At 41.3% G+C, this 23,357-nt stretch overlaps 1 protein-coding gene across 2 annotated transcripts; it reads left to right on the forward strand.

Annotated features, from left to right (window-relative positions):
• ntn5 (netrin 5) lies at window positions 1-20,819 on the forward strand. 2 transcript variants are annotated; one of them, XR_013902237.1, is made up of 8 exons: window positions 14-158; window positions 5,769-7,243; window positions 7,926-8,114; window positions 9,525-9,674; window positions 16,579-16,629; window positions 17,383-17,463; window positions 17,733-18,421; window positions 19,824-20,819. XR_013902237.1 is itself a non-coding variant. In XM_026162052.2 (7 exons), exons 2-7 carry the CDS (start codon window positions 5,779-5,781, stop codon window positions 18,293-18,295), a joined length of 2,499 nt encoding a protein of 832 aa, XP_026017837.1. In that variant the 5' UTR covers window positions 1-158; window positions 5,769-5,778; the 3' UTR covers window positions 18,296-18,661. The 2 variants fall into 2 exon arrangements, 1 of the variants encoding a protein (XP_026017837.1); XM_026162052.2 differs by lacking the exon at window positions 19,824-20,819 and having other exon boundaries at window positions 1-158; window positions 17,733-18,661.
• Window positions 20,820-23,357: the final 2,538 nt, after the last annotated feature.

Below are 23,357 nucleotides of genomic sequence, written 5' to 3' on the forward strand. Positions count from 1 at the left end.
CACCCCTACCCGGTGCGTTGCCCCCTCCCGGCAGGTTTGCCTTCTGCTCAGCTCTCCTCTGCACACCGAGCTGGATGTCCGGACACTTGCTGCGCTGCTCTTAATGATCAGGAGGCACCGCGGGAGCAGGAAGGAGAAGCACAGCGACGACGCACATGGTGAGCTCCTGTGACTGATTTTTGATCGTTTATCGGCTCGAGGTCTGCGGTTGCTGAAGGGGTGTGAAGTTTTATCTGCGCTTTTGTGGCGCTGGAGAGAAGCAGCGACGGAACTTCAAGTGCAGACTGTATTTTCTGTCGGTGGAACTGAGGGCTAAAAGAGGGTTAAATAAAGGCAGAAACGCATTTGTGGGGAATAAAAACTCGTATAAATTACATCAGGGGTAGAGTTATAGCTACGTTTCTCTTTTCAGTTATCGTTTACGCACTTATATTTTCATAGTTGAGAATAAATCTCATTAAAAATTCATTCTTTTAAATGTGATTACTGATTGTTTTACGCGCTGACAAATAAGCTGTAGGACTGAACTAGAACAAAATACGTTTAATCCTATAAAATGACCTCATGTAGTATAAATTGTTTTACCTCGAGTGTTACTGAAATGTAAATTGCTTATTGTGTTTATTTTTATTTTATTTTATTTTTAAATAAGAAAACATTCTAAAAAACAATCTGTATTTATTTTTTGTTTGTTTTTTACCGCAACATTGCACAGAACTACAATTTTAAAAAACATATTTTCATTTGTATATTTCTTTTGAATGTAATCGTACGCACGTGGTTTTGCCACTATGTCCCATTATGTTGAGGTAAAAGAAAAATTTAATAAATAAATCAAAACACAATATACGCTCATAACACGATTTCCAATTAGCAGGCCGGGAATTCGGCGCTGTTATTTATCCTAAACGTTAAACACAAGCGAGAATAATGATCAACATTAAACATCAGAGTGAAAGTTTTCTGATCACGTTGCGATAGCCTCGCTGTGTAAATAAAGCTCATAATTGGCTGCAGCTAATTTGCGCTCAACAAAAGCGCAATTAGCTCTGCTGAATTGAGCCAATTAGTCTCCGGGCTTCGCTCTCAGCTCTGGCCAAAGCAATCAGACTAAATATGATAAACATTTACGTTTCATGAACCGTGGCAAAGGGATCATTAAAGTCTAAGGACTCAGGTTAAAGTCAACTCCGGCATCCAGCGTGTATCTGCGGGCTGTTTGCCTTTTAAGGTCCGTTTACAGTTTGTTGGTTTCCCTAAAAGTCCAGTTTAATAAAAATATCACCGCATTTGTCTTAATAAAGACAGCCTGCTTTTTTCTGTCTTTCCTTTCTTAAGGAATTTGGGGACTGGGGTTTACTGGATTGCTGTGAAGTGTTAATTAAAACAAGCTAAAGTTTAGTAAACAAAAAGTTGTTTGTTTGTTTTTTATGAAACTGTAACACTAATGATTAATTGGCTGTTTTTCTTTTCTTCTTTTTTCTTTCTTTTTAAAAACATATATTTTTTAATCTTGTCCAGTGCTCATAAAAGGCGCAAACCTGGCGGTGTTTTTTGATTCATTTTGCGCCTGCTTCTCATTATTAACTTGCTGTATGACACTATGCGGATTTAATTGGCACACAATTACGCACAGGAATTTTTTTCCCCCCACAATGCCCGAAGTTGTCTTTGGCCTGACTGCAGCGTGGATTCCCAGTGATTTAATTTCCATCTGGTTTTCAATAAGATCATGTGAAGTTGGAGCTGCGCTGAAAGCTTCTTGCCAACTTGTATGAGGCAGTAAAAGGGAAATTGACAGGAAACTCCCCTTGTATTATCAAGCGGGCAACATGTGTTTTTTTTATTCAAAAGTGAAGCAAGTAAATCTTGCAGGTCGGTGCAGAGACACCTTTCAGATCTGAGGGGGCACAGATGGCCCAGGAGGATGCGGCACACGTGCACCGGACTGGCTGTTTGTTGGAGGTGCAAACATGAAGGACAGAGGCCTTTAGCTAAAGATACGAGCAGCGATAATCCATTTTGCGCTGTCTGTTGCTTCCACCTCCCTGGCCACCCCACTAAAATTAGATTATTACACCTAAAACAGAACTCCTGGAATCCGCTCCGCGTGGAATAACACACACATGGGCTTCAACTGTGCGGGCAGGAATGCAGTATGGGAATACAGAGCGCATGCATAGCCTTTCTCTTCTCACCCAGAGCCCAGGGTTGTATTTCTGACGGCTGAGGACAATTGCAAATTAACAAAGGTGTCAGTTTGGTAACATGCGCCAACAGGTGCCCGCTTGGTTCAGCTTCAAACGCGCTGGCTATAAGACAGAGCTTATATAATTGATCATATTTATTTAAAGGCTCCGTGTCTTGGAGCAGAGCTGCAACGTAAAACCCTGGGAAATCTTCCCAGATGCTATCAGCTCGATACAAATCCACCTTATTAAACAACACAGCCGTGTGTTTATTTGCGCAATCCTCATTTTAATCTATTGAAACCCCTTACAGAGGTTGCAGAACTATTTGAATTTAGCATATTTTCCCTCGCTGCGGTTGACCGGGACTGCTGCGCATGACGAGGAATGTTAAAATGTGCGAGACAGGCCAAATCCAGCTCATCTGCTCAGCAGAATAGCTCCAGACACAGACAGGCCCAAAGCTCTGCAAGGGACAAAGCGAGTTAGCAGGTAGCAAGAGAGAGGAACCACAGCAAGAGACAGGAACACAAAAAAGACACGTTTGCTGCGGAACAATTAAACAAGCAAAAAAAAAAAAAAAAGTTAATTTATGAGTGATAAGTTTTCAGAAGGATATGATCTTCGTTCTTCAGTTAGAATCATAATACAGCAAAAGGCATGGTATATTACTTACAGAGACAGGCCAAGCATGAAAAATGAACATGCATGGATATGGAAAACTATGGATGTATTGCTGTTATTACCCCATAAGATCACATCTCTCTCTCTCTGAAAGCTCCACCAGACTCCTAAATCTACAGAAAGACTCAGTGCAAAACTGTCTAGCAAGCAAATGCTTTTGCAAACAGCATTTTCAGCTGCACCGAAACACCTTATTGAGTTTCCTATTCACTTACATATTCCTATCCATTTATTCAGATGTGAAAAACTTATATGCATGTGCATGAACTCCTGCAGCTTCAGCCTCTACCAAATCATTAAACCACTTTTTTGTTTCTGCTGCCGACATCTCTGCTGCTTTCAAGTTCAGACACATTTCAGCGTTATGAAGAACGGGAGATTTACATCGGGAAATAAACGAGGACTGCAGAGCACGAACACCAGCGCCGCTCTCCTTGCTCTCTCCTGTTCGACTATGCTGTAAACATGCCCCCAGGTTGTCAGCAAGTATTTTTCCAGCCCCTTGCCAGCCAAGCATAGCTGCTTCTAAAGATCACCCGCCGGAGATGTTGTTGATCTCATCATACCACTATTTGGCTGTATAAGCTTTTTGAGAGGCAGACTGCTGCCAAGTTATTTCAAAACTTCTGCTCACAGGGTCCTCAAACTGAATGCATAGTTGTTATATCAACAGCTATTGTGTGCATTAAGTTTGCAACTAAGAAAAAGTAGACAAAACTGAAACGGAGATCGAGGCCTCTTCTTGGAGTTAACGGGAAATTCATACAGAGGAAATCCCGCTCGTCTTCAGCATTTCCGCCCCCGGCATGCTGGCTGTGTGAATTTATTGAAAGCGGTAGAGAAAAACCGTAGTTGAAACCATATCTGCTGGGTTGCATTGGCCATACGAGACAGTTGATCTAGTCTCTGCATTTGGCCTAGAGGGGCGCATTAAAAACCTCAAGGGCCTCACTTAGATGAGCATCCATTTATCAGAGTGGGTGTAATGGGCAAATGTTTAATTAGTCATGTAATGTGACAAAGACAAGAGCAAGTGCATGTCACGGGAATGTTAAACGACCTACCCCTTTCTCTTTTAGCCATGTGTACACTTCACCCCCACCACCCGCCTACACGCTTATAACTGCCCATTCGCTGAATTCCTGACTGAAATCTCACCACTACTTCCCTGAATCCTCTGGTAGCTTTTTATCCTGCTCATCATCCCTTTGACTTGTCTCCCCTTCTTATACAACCGGTATATCGATACCACATGAAACCAGAGAGCCAATTAATCAGCCGATCAACTTATACGTCTTGCTTTTTATCAGTGTGTTCAGGTTCCCGTGGGGCATGTCTCGACACGTCAGGAATGGCTAGCCGAGGCATTCTGGATCACAGGAATGTGGCTCTCTGGGACCAGGGTCACAGTCAGACCACTAATCACTGCACTTGTTACTTGTTTCCTTTAGCAACGCCACAAAACACAGGCGCCTGCTGAGCCTGTTATTCCCCTTTTGTGCTCAATCAAGTTTAGCTGATTTATTTTCTAGCATTTGGTTGCTTTTGGACATTTGCAGTTTGTCCCCAGGCAGCCGAGAGACCGCCGTGACCTGCACACAGGACCCCTCAGAGTTGTGTGGTCCCAAAAGGGAGGCCTCATATTTCGGTCGTTGGCTAATTGAGCGGCATGACGAGGCCGGAGAGGCTCTCAGCCCCGTTCCTCTCCTACGGGTTTGGTTTATGCAGCCCTGCTGACTTTGCTGTCAGTGTCAAACGCTTGTTAGGGCATCATCAATCTCACAGCAGTTAAGAATATTCCCAGAACAGAATGAAAGGGGCAGGTGATAGATGGGCAGGGAGACGGGAGAGTGGAGGAAAAGTTGTTTGAAACCGCTGAAGGATGGCGGATATAAATGAGAAGATGACAGCCCATTTAATGAAGAAAAGAAATCATTTCCCAAAAGCGAAAGGAGAAAGGTGCTGAACTCACCCTGCAATGGAGAAACTTACGTAGTGCTCATTGGGAAATGTGCTTCTGGGCTTTGTGTGAGCAGCGAAAAAACGATAAATCACTGGGCCCAGAGAAAGTAGGTGCATTGTCCATTTTGTCCGGATGCCAAAGCGGACGAATTCTAGTATCAAATCATGACAGAAAAATAAATTACACTCATCACCAATTACACGAAACGGGAAGCGGATTTGTTTGCACTGCAGACCTACACAAGTCAGGGTTTGTCTCTTCAACGGAAGTATCCGAGTAGGGGCTCAAGTCGAACACACATTTCATTCCATAAATCATTTCTACCATCCCAAATGCTAATCTCCAAGTCCTCTTCCTCCCTCTCTGTTTCTCCGTGCCCTCTTCCCTACACCACGACACTACTACACTGCTCATGGTCGGGGCCCTCGCTGCGGTGGCTGCAGCAATGACCAACGGTAAAGATATTTGGAAAGGGAGCAATAAATATGATGGATGTGGTCCAGCTCAGGTTTTAGCCCCAGCTGTCGGGCATGTTTTTTGTTATTTCAGACAGACCTGCTGGGTGCGCGCCCTTCTTCACCCGCATTCATCCACTCGTTTTGGGGTTAAGGAGCGTTTTAAGATGGATAAGTTCTTATAAGTTCTCAAGTTCAAGGGTTCAAACCGGTGGCTGACACTACTGGGAAGATGGGAGATTACATTTTTACAGGATGAAGTCTTTACTGGCAACTACTGAAAGCCAATAAGGTGAACTTGCAGTGATGCAATCAGTTGGTATGGTGTGTTTTCAATAAGGGGACAGGTGGTCCTTCTTAGATTTCCTTCTTCGGCTTCAAATGCGTATCATATAAATCAATCAGTTAGTCTTTTGTTCTTTTCTGATCACGCCCCTGTGGTTTTCCTCTTTAAAAAATGATTTTTTCCTCTCACAGGCTGGATGACATGATGTTCCAACCCTTTTCCCCTCCTCCCTCCACCTCTTTTTGTCCTGTTTTCCTTCTACTCCTCTTCCTCTGTCTTTCCCTCATTTCCTCTTCCCTTCCCCAACCGCCGTTGAGCTGGAATTCACCTAATGACCCCTGCTACCACACAGTTGGCCGTCCGCGACACTGCCTGTCAGAGTTTATCAATGCTGCCTACGGGGTTCCAGTCAACGTGAACCACTCGCTACAAGGAAATGACTATGACAGCCACATCACCACCTTAACCGACCTCAACAATCCCCACAACCTCACATGTTGGATGGCCGATGCAGGTACTGACACAGGAGACTGGGTCCTTACCCTACCGCTGGGCCGCCGCTTTGAGATCACATACATAAGTTTTCAGTTCTGTCACCAAAGGGAGCCATTGGACCCCATCTCCATTTCCATCCTCAAGTCGATGGACTTTGGGCGCACCTGGAGGCCAATGCAGCACTACTCCAGCGACTGCCTCAGGAACTTCAAGCTACCTTCACAAACAGTGGCCCAAACGAGACATCAAGAAACAGAGCCCCTCTGCTCAGACCCACGCCCTCTACAGAAGCAGCGAGGAGGCATGGTGTTGGCCTTCTCCACTCTGGATGGACGGCCATCCTCTCCTGATTTTGACTATAGCCCCACTCTCCAGGACTGGGTGACAGCCACCGACATTCGCGTGGTCTTCCATAAGGTGTCCAGTGAGGTGAAGATAGGCCACATGGATAAGACGGAAGAAGAAAGATGGCTTGACCGTGGACACGACATCAGAGAGGCTGGTGTTGTGAGATGGAGAACGGACTTCAAGGATCAGACTGGAGATCAGGTGGACAAGTTAAACACAGAAAATACACTGGCATTTTTTGACAGGGAGACAAAAAACTCAGAGACAAGGGTGAGGAACAAAGGGGTTAGAATAGATAAGCAAGTCAGGAAGGGCCATTATAAAAGCTCAGGTCAAGATGAAGACGGGCACAACGTCACCAGCAAGGAAGGGGGGGACAGTTTCAGCATGGACACTCTCACTTCTCCTAAAAAGGGCGGGAAAGGCAGAGGGCGTGGCCGCAAGAAGGAAAACAATCATTGGCTGCCTTGCCCCAATGGAGATTGCAATTGGACAGTTGAGGGGCGGAGCAGAAACAACAAAGGGCAGGAGCTGAGGAAACGGAGGAACAACAATCACAATACAAGGCCGAGGAATCTGCAGGCGGCCCAACCTTCTGCTTTTAAGCCCCCCGGCCGAGCTCCTTTTGCCCTCTCGGACCTGCAGGTCGGGGGCAGGTGTAAATGTAACGGACACGCTTCCAGGTGTCGCCGCGACGACACGGGTCGTGCAGTGTGTGTATGCAAGCATCACACAGCGGGGCCAGACTGTGATGTGTGTGAGGACTTCTACTTTGACAGACCATGGCATCGAGCTACGCCCACTAACCCAAACCCCTGTGTTGGTGAGTCCTGCATCACACTGCCTTTGAAAATGCTAACATAAGCACACCTTTGGTCTTATGAAAGAAATCAATGAAATCACTAGAAAACATATTGCAACTGTCAAAAACTGTGCATATAGTAAAGACAGCATGATTGAATCTCAATTTCAAGTACAGGTTTATAGAGGCTATAACTCATCCAGCAACTTAATGTCGCTCAAACAGCACAAGCCAGACATCTGTTTTCAGCATTAACATAAAAACCTTTGCACATCAGATCCTGACCGATACTCAGCAGCCTACAAACATGTTGCAGAGGTCCAGTTCAGTGACTGTTACTCAAGGCAACACACCATTAATTATACATGACTTCAAACATTAATACAATATAAATGAGGGCGCTTTAAAAGATCCCCCCCCCATACAGTTGATGTGAAAGTTATTCTCGCTATAAAAAAAGAACAAAAGACGCACTCTGGAAGAGAGCTAAGTGTAAGAGGGCTTTGTGTCAACATATTTGCAATCAAACTGAAAGTCATAAATCTGGCTTAAGCCAAAATTTCCCTTATTTGGTACTTTCTGGATACCATATTAAAGCCAAACTGCTGGATTTGAATAACCCATTGTTAATACTTTCTCCAGCCCTGAAACTCTTTTCTTCGTTGGTGTTCACCAGTATTTATTTTGCTTTGCCTATGTCCAGCCTGTGAGTGTAACGGCCACTCCAACAAATGCCGCTTCAGCATGGAGGTGTTTCAGCAGTCGGGCCGGCGCAGTGGAGGCGTGTGTCAGAAGTGTCGCCACCACACGGCCGGACGCCACTGCCAGTACTGCCAGAATGGATACACCCGCAACCACAAAAAGCCGCTCAGCCACCGCAAAGCCTGCCAACGTCAGTGACTGGATGTGTGTGTGTTTAGTGTATATGTGGTGGGGGACACAAGATGGAGGGTAGAGCGAGTGCGTGACCCATACCTTTGATTGACTGTACATTCGCTGAAAGATGAAAAGTAAATCAGAGTGTGATCGTGTTTATGCCCAACTGTCAGAATGTGTGTTGCTATTTGAGCTTACGTGGTCCGCTCTGCCTCTGTACAAGTGTACAAAAGTGTTAATGGGGTGGTTACATTGTGGCAGAGGACAGCTATTCCTGTTAGCAATATACAAAAGCACACACAAACCACACCGAGCTGCCTCATGCATCCACATTATTACCACCTGTGGCATCTGCAATGACCCCCGGTGACCTTTGACCGGTGTCATGTCCTAAGTGACTGTGACACCCTAGCTTAGCTGTGTGCAAGCTTGTCCTCTGCTCTAATACTTTGCTGTATATCCAGAATTAACAGGCCTTGTGAGTTTCACACACATTCAGGGATAATAAAAAATATTAAACACGCTCAATATTTTATCACTTTTAAGGCATGAAACAAGAGTATCCTGCAAATTTATACGCTTTTAGTCCTGATTTATTGCTGCTACATTTCACTTAGTAACCATTCAGAGGCCAGCGGTGAGACAATTACTCATTTTCTCCAGGCAGGTTGTTTGGACTTATTGTAAGGATTTGTATAAACATTGTTCGAGTGTGAACAGAGCTGCTGAGGAGAGGCTTCCTCTCCCCATCTGTCTTCTCTCATTGGCCCTTATCCTTTGAAAGCACTGGTAAATAAAAAGCTTTGCAATGTAAACTATGGCAAATCCAGGCAGTAATCATTATACCGTGTAACAGGCAACACTGCTAATATCTACTTAAGAAGGTTCATCTTCACTAAAAAAACTTACCTAAAAGAAACACCAGAGTGATAATGATTCCCTGCAATGGTGTGCAATTTTGTTAATATCTCCACTGAGGAATTTGTCTTTGTTTACCCATCAGGAAACAGACGCCCACCTGGCGTTAGTATAGGCCTTCTGTAATGCTCAGTGACACGCTTGAGGACACATGCTTGTCATTCAGGATTAAACCAGGTCCTGTCACTGATGGATGCATTTATAAGTCCTGTTGTCATGTCTTTCCTTTGTTATGTTATTTTTAACATATCTTAAACCTATCCAGAATATAGATTATTTCAACTGGCTCTGCTCACCATTTTAGCATCTTTTAGCTTGTTATTTTGGTTTACAACCTGCTTGTTGGTGGACAAGAAAACTGAGGCAAAAACAGTACAGAGCTTTAAAATACAGGCTAATAAGCCTGTACTGTAAGGTGAGAATATGTCAGTGTTGGATTTAAAGCTCATGTGAGTACCTACCAAAAAACGTGCTTATTCAGCTTCTAATCTGTTCATTTCTTTCCCAGCGTGTCAGTGCCATCCTGTGGGGGCAGTGGGTGGCTGGTGTAACCAGACGTCTGGTCAGTGCCTGTGTCGACGAGGTGTGACCGGCCTCAGGTGTAACCGCTGTGCCCCAGGATATGAACAGGGGAAGTCTCCTTTACAGCCCTGCATACGTAAGTTTACCGGCCACGCAGATGTCCATTTTAAACCTGCTAACTTTAGCAGTGTTGTCAGAAAGAGTTTTCACTTTGAAGGCAAAACAAGAACTTCTTCCTCTTTCTGTCAGTTATTGATTCCACAAGGTTTAGTGCTACTAAAGAGTGCACAAATGAGCCACACAGTGTGTTTACAACTGCTAGCAAAGCATAAAGGCTGTCAGTGCATGCTAACATTTTCCTCACCCAAGGAAATGCTAACACAAGTGCAGATCACACCAGTTTGTCCTCATCTACAGCAACTCAGATTGTTAATATTGCAATATTAAAAATGAAATTGGAAATGGGTTTTTGGCATGGATTTATGCTAACCTAACCAGAATAGCTCTCCCTTAAAACTAGCAACATGTAGATTGATATTAAGTTAAGTTGATGTTAGCCAGTAGCTCAGTGTGGTTGTATGCAAAATTTGATATTTATCCAACACAGCACTGCATATGCCAAAACCTTTAATTTATAAAGGCAACTTATGTAGACTCTGAGGCATAATTTATGAGGCGAATGCATCATCAGTAGTCTGAATACATTTTCAAGACCACAAAATGTGTTTGTACAGCAACAATGTTTTTCTGTTTTTGATTTGTTTTGGTGACTTAGTTTACTAATTCCTCTTAAATAGTTATTGATTGTTCTCATCTGGACTTGAGAGTTTACACAAAAGGATTATTATAATTAGACGTTTTCATAGTTCATACTTGAAGGACACAGATTTAATAAAGCAAACATTTAACATTCATTTAACATTTAATACAGGGCTGAATTTATTATTTGAATGTCTGAATGTAGTCAATAGGTAATCAGCCTGTTAAAGACACAACTGTGATGACCAATAACACTTTTACCATTAACTAATGACTGAAACATCGCTTCCATCATGTCTGGATATTCTTTTCCTCTCTGGGAGGACTCTGCTAGTGGGCTCTGTCTTTTGTCCCAGGGGTTCTGGGTCTGTCTGAGGGATTTCTCTCCTCCTCGCTCTGTTTCAAGGATTTTCGTGTGTTTGTGGAAATTGGTGCAACTGCCATAACACCCATCAGACACAGATCACATTTTGCAGTGTCTCATTTCAGCCTGCATGTGTCCAAGTCAAGTCCAAGTTCCCATGTAATTTTGTTACATAAGTAGAATGTAAAATGTTACATTTATTGAACCTGGTCAAATGGTTCAATACTGCACTTATTTTGCCTATTGAGTTTTGCACACATGTGGGAGCCTTCCAGGACTCTATGAAAACTATGAATAGAGGCCTCAAATCTGAAAGTTATGACAACCTCTTTTGTTTGTTTTTATAAGGATTGATTTCATAACAGCACTTAGTCTTACCGTAATTAAAAATGTTCTGTCTGCACTCGACACCCTTTGGCTTTTAATAGTTTGTTGTCAGTCATGACAAAGTGACTTCTTTAATTTCTCCTTCAGCCTCATTTGTTCGTGGCCTAAATGGATTAAGCGACTCTATCAAGCTGTGTAAGCCTTTATCAAATTGTAGCTCAGTATAAATAGGGCCGCTGCGCTTCAGTTTAATTTGGCCCGATCTCCTCGGCGTGTCTCCTTTTCATCATCCCTGGATGGTTTCCACAGCAGCGATAACATGAGCTGAGCGCTACAGGGAAACCTCATCTCCCGCTGATCTGGTATCAGCGTCAGATCAAGAGGATTGTTGCCACTCACATCTCTGCGCCTGGCCAGCAACAAACATCAGCCATGAGCGCTAATCCACGCGCACATCCCGGGCTAATCGCACGAGTGCCGACAACTACACAGGCTCTGACGCTGTGTTAGTCCCAATCAGGTGACATAGGGAGCCAGCAGCAGGGAGCTTCGCACCTGTTGCACGCCTCAAACTGCCCCCATCGAAGGGCCCAGACTCATAACTCTCCTAGTGAAAGGAGTGAGTGAAAGAGAACCTTGTTTGTTTTTACTCCCAGACCATCTCAGTCTATGTATAGCACCTCTCTGCTCCCACCACCTCGTACATCTCGCCTACACCTCATCAGACAGCCCTAAATGTGTGCAGCAGTCAGGCTAAATTCAATGTTAGCTACCTTTAAACCATTTTATCTATGCTCTGAATAGACCAGGATGTCAGCAGAATTGTCTGACAGGGCTGCATATTTTGGTCAAACTAAAGCTAAAGCAAAACGGAATCCAAGCTAGCTGATGAGATAGCCCCAGCTAACCTTTGCTAAAGCTTTAACTGCAAATTTATGAAATGAAAAATGATCAAGTTTTATGATTTGTTACAAAATAGAAAACAGTTATTTCACATATTTAAAGCAAGTTGATGTGCTGTCACCTCAGCCAAAGTCATCTATGACCTCGGGTTTAATCCTGCGAGGGCCATCGTGAACGATTACTGGAACTGTTATTTTGAAGCATTATCTAAAATAACTGAACTTTTTTCCTCTGAAAGTTATATTTCTACCAACATCTTTGCTGATTTCACTTCAGAATCCTCTTAGCAGCATGTCGCTCTGATGGTGGCTTCTGTTTTTGTTAATAGAGTTTCGATGAATGCCAAAGAAAAGAAAATAGTTGAAATCCCATTAACATGAAATATTGGTCAATGAAAAGTCTTCTCACACTAAGATGAGTTATCTGATTTAGTTAGTTAGTGCTGACTTTTCTCCTAGTGTCATGTTTTGTTGTGTTTTTACTTTGACCTGATATTTCTTGGGTTAGATCATATTTTTATTAATTTATTTATTGCTAATTTTATTCTGTATAGTTCCTATATTGATTTAGGAATGCATGAACAGCATCTTTTGTTTCTGCACTATTTGGAATTTTGCGATATGTGACGATTCAGACATTTGACTTGCCTTGTAAATTTAGAAACATATTAAAAACTAGAAGCCCACTCAGCGACACATTCTCCACCGAGACCAATAACCTTGCATTTCAGTTTTAATCAATCACAGATGTTGCCTAACTGCTGGTTTGAGGTACTTCTTGAATGTCGCCTAGACAATTGTGCTAGACTTTTTAGCAAGAGAACGATTAGCATTAAGAATTGTTTTATGTTTTTTTTATTATTTAGAATTAAAAGAAATCTTGAAGATCTTGAATCTTGGAAATCCCTGTACCCTTAATGACTCGGTGTTAATCAATAAAGATGTGATTTTGATGATGATTAGAATAATATATATATATATATATATTTATGTATGTATGTATGTATATGGGTCACCTTCTCATTTAATTGTTTTTCTTTATTTTTACTACTTTCTGCATTGTAGATACATACTGAAGACATCAAATATATAGATCAAGATATATGGGATTATGTAGCAAAGAAAAGTAAATAACTGCAAATATGTTTTATATTTTAGATCTGCCAGAGTTGCCACCCTTTGCTTTGTTGACAGCGCTGCAAACCCTTCTCTAAATGAGCTTCATGATGTAGTCACCTGAAATGGTTTTCACTTCACAGGTGTGCCTTGTCAGGGTTCATTGGTGGAATTTCTTGCCTTATTACACAGTTTACAGCCTTATTTGACAACCGTCAGATTATAGCATATTATGGCAAGAACCAATCAACTAAGTAAAGAACTGAAGGTCAGTCAGTCTGGAAAATTGCTAAAACTTTAAATGTGCAGTCACCAAAATCATCAAGTGCTACGATGAAACTGGCTCACATGAGGACTGCCCCAGGAAAAGAGGACCAGTTCCAGTAGGAGACACAATCTCTACATCAACTGTTCAGAGGAGACGGCGCGAATCAAGCCCTTATGGTCAAACAGCTGCTAAGAAACCACTAAGGAAAAGCAAGAAGTAGTAAAGATTTGTTTGGGACAAGAAACTCAAGGAATGGACATTAGACAAGTGGAAATCTGTGCTTTGGTCCGATGAGTCCAAATTTGAGATCTATGGTTCCACGTGCCTTGTCTTTGTGTGATGCAGAAAAGGTGAACGGATGGTCTCTACATGCATGGTTCCCACCCTGAAGCTTGAAGGAGCAGGTATGATGGTTTGGGGGTGCTTTGCTGGTGACACTGTTGGGGATTTATTCAAAATTGAATTTGACATGTCTACCATAGCATCCTGCAGTGACATGCCATCCTATCCGGTTTACGTTTAGTTGGACCACCACTTATTTTTCAACAGGACCACGACCCCAAGGGCTATTTGACCAAAAAGGAGAGTGATGGAGTGCTGCAACAGATGGCCTGGCCTCCACAGTCATCTGACCTAAACCCAGTCGAGATGGTTTGGGATGAGATGGACCTCAGAGTGAAGGCAAAAGGGCCAACAAGTGTTGGGGACTCCTTAAAGACTGTTGGAAAACCATTTCAGGCGACTACCTCATGAAGCTCATTAAAAGAATGCCAAGAGCGTACAAAGCAGCAATCAAAGCAAAGGGTGGCTATTTTGAAGAATCAAAAATATAAAAGATGCTTTGAGTTACTTCACACTTTTTTTTGTTTTGTAATAAATCCATATGTGTTCATTCATAGTTTTGATGCCGGGAGTGAGCATCTACACCGTAAATAGTCATGAAAATAAAGAAAAAACATTAAATAAAAAGGCGTGTCTAACCTTTTAACTGGTAGTGTACATAGAATAGCATGTCACTAGTCAGCTAGTCACTAAATTCTGATAGAGACCCAGTCATTTTGTTCTGGAAGCAGGCCTGACATGACAGAAATTGCTCAGTTCAGAAAATTTTCTGAAATTTTCATGAAATTTTAGGAGATCAGGCTTGGTAGTTTTTACTAGAGATGGACCGATCCGATATTACGTATCGGTATCGGTCCGATACTGACCTAAATTACTGGATCGGATATCGGAGAAAAATAAAAAATGTAATCCGATCCATTAAATATCACGAAAGCACCTCACAAAACTTGCAACACGCCGTAACTCGCCTCAGAACGTTAGCACGTCGGAGCAGTATGCATCACGTGATAGAGCGGCTGTGGCATGCGGGACCTGTCGGTGGTCTGGATAGCATTTGGAGCTTCGCTAGCAACCCGGCATTTCATCTCCGACAAAGTTATCCCGAGAGAAGTAAAGCAAGTGTGTAAGTCCATCTCTGAATGTTTGTAAAGCATTCCTGTGTTAAGCTTAACAAACGATATATGGAGCGACTGCCTCTTCTTGCTGCTACTTCAATCATGAAACTGCTTAACGATCAGCTGATCGGCTTTTCAAATCAAAATCAAATCAAATCACTTTTATTGTCACATCACATGTGCAGGCACACTGGCACAGCACATGCGAGTGAAATTCTTGTGTGCGAGACCGTCGTGAGTCCGTGTCTCTTCTTTGTTTTTGGCCCACTTTGCACCAGAAAGAGGAAACCAGCGGCTGAACAACAGCAGCACGTTTAAGCTTGATAAGCTGTTGTTAGAATTTATTTATTATTACTTTCTACTCGAGGATCTTTTTCTACGTAGCTGACGGCTGGTAACTGTGCAGGGGCGGATCTAGCAAAGTTTAGCCAGGGGGGCCGATAGGGCATGAACAGGGAAAAGGGGGCACAAAGACATACTTTTCTTTCTTATTCTCATTTAAAATGTCTAGCTTTTAATAAATAATTATCTGACACCCAAAGTTTTAATTTGATGTAAAATGAATAGAAGTCCATTACTGTATATAGTAACTATTAAGTCTAATATATATACCCTAGTAAGCTATAGTACTTTTTCCTATGTGAAGGTACCATCTGTGCAGTCTGCAATTTTGTTGAAGAAAGATGTTGAATCTATTTAATATTTCTTGAAAAATAATTGATTTCTATGCATTTTTTTTCACACTGCATCAAATTAAGGTTGATTACGTCGATTAAGCATCATGAGGTGGAGCGTGAGGGGTGGTTCCCTATTTTTTATTTATTTATTTTTGTTGTTGCTGGGAGTTGGAACCCTATTAGTTAGGTTGCTTAATATTTACGCTAAGTACTCTTTAAAATACCAGAATAGGGAGGATGGTGTAGGTTTAAGTTTATTAGATTGATCAGTATTGCTGAACTATGAAATATTTTTTTTTGCATACAGGTATAACAGAATAGCTTTAGTGTAGTTGTTGTTTTAAACTTGAGTATGAACTTATACAAAATGCAGCAAGATATTTAAAAAAAACAGTTTTGTTGATTAAAAAACACTATATCGGATTCATATCGGTATCGGCAGATATCCAAATTTATGATATCAGTATCGGACATAAAAAAGTGGTATCGTGCCATCTCTAGTTTTTACATACAAAAGATATCCCTGTCTGTCAGTCGCATATATGGATATCATATTGTCACTAGCCCTGCTCATGCAGGTAGCCCCATTTGCCTCATTGGAACCCTTGACATGTACTATAAGTACACTTACAGAAACCCACAGCACCTTCTTGACTTTTAAACACGAGGGACCGTCAGCTGGAAGGGGGTGTTGGGTGTCAGTGGCCCAGTTGTGTCATAGAAGACCAGACCTGGACAGAGGACGATGCGTGAGCTTATATGGCGGCACTGTCACACACAAACTTTTACAAGAGCCTGGGTTATGCACGCGTCACCAACCAGGATGTTAATCCACACCACCGACACGCACTACTCTGTTTAATGTTTGAGACAAAACCATACAAGAAGTGAAGGTCTGACCCTATTAAATTCCAAAAAGTAAAGTTTGCATCTGTCTGTGTGTTAGAGAGAGCACCACAGGATGGGTTTGTGGACCATAAAAGGACCACACACACGTTCATTTTGACATTTGCTTATCTTCTGCATGGGCATGCCTCACGCAGCGAGGGTCATTCAAACACAACGCACACATATAATGCACAGAAGTGAAACAGACTGACAGCTCTGGAAAGTGTCCTGAAGTTTCTCTTTGTGTGTCTGTTTTGTCTGAAACTGTGTTTATGCTTGCAGGAATTCCAGAAGTTGCTCCAACTCCAGTGTACCAACCTCAGTACAGCATAGGTAGGTCTGATGTATGGCAGTCCTGGAGAAATGCTTTGCATCAATGTGATGAAGCTCCTTGAATTATTTTTTTAAGCAGACAATCATTCATAGACAAAAATGGAGAAGAAGGCAAGTCTGGAAAATTGTATCCTGAAAGACAGTTTTATACAGAAAGTAACTTTATAACTTTTTATAACTTTAAACCTTTAAACTAATCTATTAACTAAACTTCTGGTACTTAAATATATTAAACCAATATCTAATTTTTCTACTGTAAAATTTTCTGCCTGCTGTAACCTGCCATAATAACTTATGATATCCGAATGCCTCATGCAGGAAATTGTGTAACTGACAACAAGATTTGATTGAGTAATAACAATAAAGTTTTTCCCTTTTCTATCCTCTCCCCCACTGATGTCACCGCAGCATTTAGATTTATGGCTTTTTTGTGCGATCATATATCAGATCTCCTCTGAAGGCGTGCCACATATTTTTTAACAGATCAGTCCTTGAATTGAAACTGCTCTGGGAGCTGCTGCTCACTCTCTCCACGGAGTGGCTAACCACTCCCTCCTAGCGGCGGCTCGAAGAATGTCCCACCTGCTGCAGTTGGGATCATCTGTTAGTCAAAGGATACTGTGATGACAAATAGAAGCAGCCATATTGTAATTAGGGGAAAAGACATGTGCTGATATGCTTGCTATGAAATGATATCCACCCTCATTTGACGATTCTCTCTCCCTCTCCCCCCTCTGCTTGTCTCTCATGTAGCGGAGGAGTGCGTTTCATACTGCCAGCCTTCTCAGGTTAAAGTCAAGATGAACTTGGAGACCTATTGTCGAAAGAACTATGGTTAGTGGCCATTTTTCTGTTTTAACCACTATATATTTTTATTATATTATTAAATATAATTTAACAATTATAGTGTTTCCTGCTATCCATATTTGATATGAGCATCCACAGTGTATGTATGACAGAAAATAGAAAAGTATAACCAGTCTTTAAATTATTTATTCAAATGAATCAAATCTAAATTGTAACAAATATTTAAATTGTGGACCAAAAGAATCTATCAAAAATACTATTTATTTTTTTTACTATGTTGTGCCTGTGTTTGTTAGTGCTGAAGGTGCAGGTGAAAGGTATGGAGCGCTCAGGTCCCTGGTGGCAGTTTTCCATCTTGGTGCAAGTCGTCTTCCGCACTGGGTCCCACGCCCGCATTCGCAGGGGCTCTCAGTCCCTTTGGGTCCCTGACCGCGACCTTGGCTGCGGCTGCCCCGCCCTCCAGGTGGGTCGGACAGTCCTCCTGATCGGAGCAGATGAAGGAGAGCAGCCCTGGGTGCCAGAGGAGAAGCGCCTGGTGGCAGATCGCTCTACTCTAGCCCTCCAGTGGCAGGAACACTGGAGCCCCAAACTCAGGGCTTTCCGGGGGCAGGACAAGAGGGGCCGCTGTCCACCAAAACAGGCAAACAACCACCAGCGCTACAGGGAAAACCCAAAACCTCAGTCTGGTTATGTCCCCCCTCACTTGCTGACTGAGAAAGATGTCGAGCCTCACGCTGCAAACACACACAAGACTGAAAGCACAGAAGTGCCGCACATGTTCAAAGTTAAATCCACTGAGGCGACACTACCCTCTTCTTCCTCACCCAATCCAGTGTGTTCTACTCAAAACCCTTCATGAAAACTTTAACAGTGAGAAGATTTAAAGACTCAAATTCTATTATATTGAAATTCTCAAAAAACAGAAGAACTACAAGGAGTAAAATGTACATTATTCCATTTTTTTGTCAGTGGACTTGACAATCAGGTGAGAAGAAAGCTCAAAGAAACCCTTCAACACCGAAACACATACCCACCTTTAGGTTTATGTACATTCTTAAGAGGTTAATTATTGCATAATGAGTTTTGCAGCAACATAAAGTGGTATCACTCAGTGATGATGAATCTGTGAGACTAAAATGGTGAAATGTAAAATGAAAGTATCATTATTTTAATATTTCTACTAAGGAAAATTCTGAAAATTAAAGTCTGACTGAACTTTGAAAAATGTCAATTAGCATTTTGTCTTGAAAATCTATATTTAGATCATATTTATTTATTGAATTGTTTAGCTAAAGTGAAAATATTACAATAAATGACATCATAAAAGTATTTACAATAGTAATTAACATAATGACAAATGGTTTAGTTAATGTGCAAAAATGTGATTGATTTTTTTTTTTACTAGTAAATATTTTATTGTAAATTGCCCATTATACCATTTTAGACTTTATTTTTAATTCACATGTAAATTTGGGAAAAGCAAATACTGAAAAGTAATCTCTGAAGCAATTTCACTAAATTAAAATAACCGAACAAAGTTGAAAGTCATGTAGCTCACATGGATAATTACAACAGAATGTGTCTGTTATGTAAAACCATGCTGGAGACTGCAAATTTGCATTTATTATAAATAACTAATATTTACTATTACATCGATGCTGTAGTTTTACAGTTTAAATCCAAAACTTTCAAAACTAAACAGATTAATTAATACATTATTTATTTATTTTGCTGAACTACTTACATTTGTTCCCCTTTAATCAACTTGAAATATTTGCAGAATATGTATATCCCACGTAAAAGTATAATTTCAGTGTATTTATTTTTGTTATTTCTGTCTGATATGGACATCAGTTAAAATAGCCTTCATAACGTGTTGCTCAGATTGTGTTTTTTTTTACCTTCATGTAAGAAAAACAAAGCTGTGACACCACGAGTGCATTGGGCAGCTGGGTTAGCACAGACAAGATATTATTATATTATTAAATTCCATTTTTAAATTTGACAAATATCTTTACTCTTGCTTGTCTAAAATAATGAAATTAAAAAACTGAAAACTGAAATTTTTCATTTAGGCTAATTCAATTTAGACAAAGAAAACTCATTGATTTTTAAATTAAAACATTTAAATAAGAACACTTTATTATGTATGTACATATAGTACATTTCAATTCTAAAAATGTAAAAAAAAAATTGCTTTAATTTTCTTTTTGAGTTTCTTTCTTTCTTTTCGCATGCATTTCAGTAGTGGGAGACGAAAAACCTCACTGCACTCACACCTTTAATTCAAACTGTACAATGTTTGATGAAAAGAGACTTTATCTACAATCTGTTCCCTCACTGGACAGCTGACACAAAGACCAAACTAACTTAACCTCATTTTCTAGGAATCCTCAGATACACCATAAGGAGCCCAGATACGGATCTAAAAAACATCGGTCCAACCTGTCGTCATGACTTCTGTTTCCATTTGGGAGATATCGCGTCATAGCCCAGGGGAAATGGGGGGTGGTTGGAGGTTATGAAGACAGATGGAAGAGTTCCTATTTGTTGAGCAGCCACCTTGTTTTGGTGGGACCTGTGTCAGCGATTGGCTGTGCAGCTGTGGTGAAGGCTATGATTGAAAATAAAGAGAGAAAAATAGACTCGCTGACTGATGACCTCGCAGCGGGACTGAACATACAGTACACCGAAGAGTGTGTGAGACTGTTTTGGGGCCTCTTTTCCTTTTCTTATGAGGTCCAAACATCCGTGCAACCAGCTGGCAGCTAATTATGCTTCCAAACAAGCTGCTCAGATGTCTTTATACAGTAACCCAACATGCAGCATGTTTTCTGTACACTGTCTTTAATCATTTACCAGAAAAAAAACATAGACTTAGTTTTATACTTATTCAAATACAAACTCTTTTTTAACCACTTAGGGTGACCTTTGTAAGAAATCAGTCAGATTTAAGTGCACATTCACAATTCTGTACTTGTGAAGACCTTAAATATCTCATTTTGACGGATCTATATTCATCACACATATTCTTCAACACCTTAAACTCAGTAAATGGAATGACAACAATACTATAAATATTACATGAAAACAGCCAAAAATGTCAGAAATACAAAAAGAGAAAATTTTAATAAAGTTTAATGTAATCATCTTTGGCATTTTTACTGGCCTATAGTTTTTTCAAAAAAACAACTGTAGTCATTTCATAATGTGTGTTGATTCAGACCATTCATCTAAGTGTCTTTGACTAATACTTTGATGCTAGCTGGTGATAAAAAAGCTCTCAAACAATACATATAAATGTTAATTACACAATATGTGTGGATATGTGTACTGTGTGTACTATGTAAAGTGTTTCAGATATAAACCGTAAAGAGATGTAATGTATGGACCATCTTTTTAGCATCTTTCAGCTCAGTGTTTTGTTTTTAAGGCGTTCAATATACTGTTTTGGTTCACTTTCACTGCTCTAATTAGCACGCTTTCAACAGCAGGCAGCTGTTTTCAGTTTAAAAAAATTCAAAACACAGCTGTACACTACCAGGAAAACAGCAGACAGAAAAACTTTGGCAATTAACTGGCAAACACAGTGGATCATTTAGTAGCTAAAAACAGATATTGTCCTCAGGAGTTGGTGGAGACCAAAATATAGCTACAAGTAGAGTGATTATCAGGTGGATGCAAACATACTGCAAGTAATTTCTTGGTATTCTGTGTTTTTCAAAATCCAGTGAAAGTGATAAATAACTCATGTCAGGTTTGTGTTTCCAGCTTGCAAACAACAACAAATTGTAGCAAAAACCATCCAATGTCACGTTTTCATTTTGGCAGCTAAAAACAAGAAAAGGAGTTTCTGCACCCTGAAACACCAAACAACCCAAAACGAGAAGGGCACGGCTGTAAAAGTTAACAGTGCGTAACACACAAATTATGTGTGTGTGTCAGAGGAAAAAAGTGCAAGTCAACACATGCACAATCATGTCTCGGTGTGTGTGCGTGTGTGTGTGAAGCACCTGCTGCGTTGCTGCAGGAAGCACCTGTCAGCAGTCGTCTCCGCGGTGCAGCCCCTGTCGACATGAGGGTTTGATCCCAAAACTCCCCAAACACACACACTTACACCGACACTAACAGACAACTTAAGCCAGTGGCTCGCTCTGCAGCAGGGGCTTCGCATAGTCTGCGGCTTTGCTCCAGTTAAACTGACAACATGTTCTTTTCTGAAGCGCTGTGGATGGGGGTAGGCTCCCTGTTTTGGTGGCATGTGGGAAAAAAGGAGATCAGATTCTTCTTCTGCAGAACGGGAAGCAGCAGTGTGTGTGTTTGTGAGCGTGTGGTATTATGTTTACAGCCTGCCGAGGGCACGTTTTACGAGAGGTGATTCCTCCTGTGTTGCAGCCAGAGCCAAAGTTCAACTAGACTTCTTGCAAACACACCAATTTGCTTTGTCCTCAAACACATACACACACATTTAACACTATTCTCATCCCGTCTACACACACACTCCAAATTGTTGCCTCGCACCCAAGAGCTTAAGTCCAAGTTCAGAAAGTCACACTGTTTTCAGGATGCACACACACAAAGACACGGAGGCTTCTGTTAACCTGAGAGGCAGAGGGTCAATCCCTGTGATCCTGCAGCCTACATGCCTTCAATACAGACATGCCGCCGACACCGCAACCCGACTCCCGGCCAGATTAGGACTAATCAAGCATGGCACAGCTCAGGGCAGCAACGGCATGACACACACATGTAGACAAACACATGGATATACTGTACTACAAACATGTGCCAACCCTTCCTCTTTAAAATTTCTGATCAAGTATTTGCCAAAAATATGACCACAGAGAGAAAAATTATTTCTTGCATCAAGTATCATTATTAACAGTGCATGCAACATTTTATAATGTGGATTTTGCTCCTTGTTTCGGTTTCAGTCTGTTAAATTTCCTGGCAGTTTTTGATAGTTCAGGTTTTATAGGGTTAATGCTTTCCTACAGAACATAAAATGTCTGAAAATACACAAATTCCACACCAGTGAGAGTCTATCCCTCAGAAAACGCGGCTGCTGAATTGAAAGGTCTAATTTAATGTCCAGGTTTGTCTTCCTTCACTTATTTTTGGCACCATGTAACAAATGTGCATGACACTCTTCCAGAAGTGAATAGGAAACACCCGCAAACAAAGAATGAGCAGCTGCTTCGTACTCTGACGCTTTTATATACTCTCCAGATTCACTTCTGTGACTCAACAAGTTGTTGTTGATATGACTCTTGTTCATTTCTGACATCTGAGGAACTGAAGATCCAGTGGATTACTTTTATTTTTGACATCCTAACAACAGCAGAAAATTCTTAGTGATTGCATGACGGGCAGCTGATGCTACCAGTAGCAGGCCGGAGCAACACTGCATGGAGAAAAGTCTCGAAAATCGAGTCCCATTGCAACAGTCAAGCACCTATCTATGCTGTCTGCCTTTACAAACATTCGAGAAAGAATGAGCCATTTGAATATGAGCAACAAGTCAGTTTGTGAAATTCTTCCTTAGTACACATTTCATGATCAGCCATGAGTGGTTTGATTGCAAAGTGAAAGTGTTTAGGAACCACAGCAACTCAACCATGAAGTTGTAGAGCAGGGTCACCGGGTGACTGGGTGGCTGGAGCTCCAAACCTCATCTGTCCTTAACATCAGCACAAAAAGTGTGCACCGGGAGTCATGGTTTCCATGGCTGAGCAGGTCCTGTTGGTGTAATGTGCACTTTTTTTCCACACAATATTTGTGTAAACTGTAGTGTGCACAATCAGAGTCTTTGATACGAGTTTGAAACCAAATAAAAAAAAAATATGACTGTCTTCATGTTGTGTTTTTCTTTTTTTTTCTTTTTTGCAACTGGCATTTTTGAAAGGATTTTCTCTCTAAAG

The sequence above is a fragment of the Astatotilapia calliptera genome, chromosome 3 (genome assembly GCF_964374335.1).
Source record: "Astatotilapia calliptera chromosome 3, fAstCal68.1, whole genome shotgun sequence".
Taxonomy (NCBI): domain Eukaryota; kingdom Metazoa; phylum Chordata; class Actinopteri; order Cichliformes; family Cichlidae; genus Astatotilapia; species Astatotilapia calliptera.

Coding starts and splice junctions, on each gene's coding strand:
- ntn5 (XM_026162052.2), top strand. CDS start 5,779: ATGATGTTCCAACCCTTTTCCCCTCCTCCCTCCACCTCTTTTTGTCCT. Junction 7,244..7,925: donor TAACCCAAACCCCTGTGTTG/GTGAGTCCTGCA, acceptor GCCTATGTCCAG/CCTGTGAGTGTAACGGCCAC. Junction 9,675..16,578: donor TCCTTTACAGCCCTGCATAC/GTAAGTTTACCG, acceptor TTATGCTTGCAG/GAATTCCAGAAGTTGCTCCA.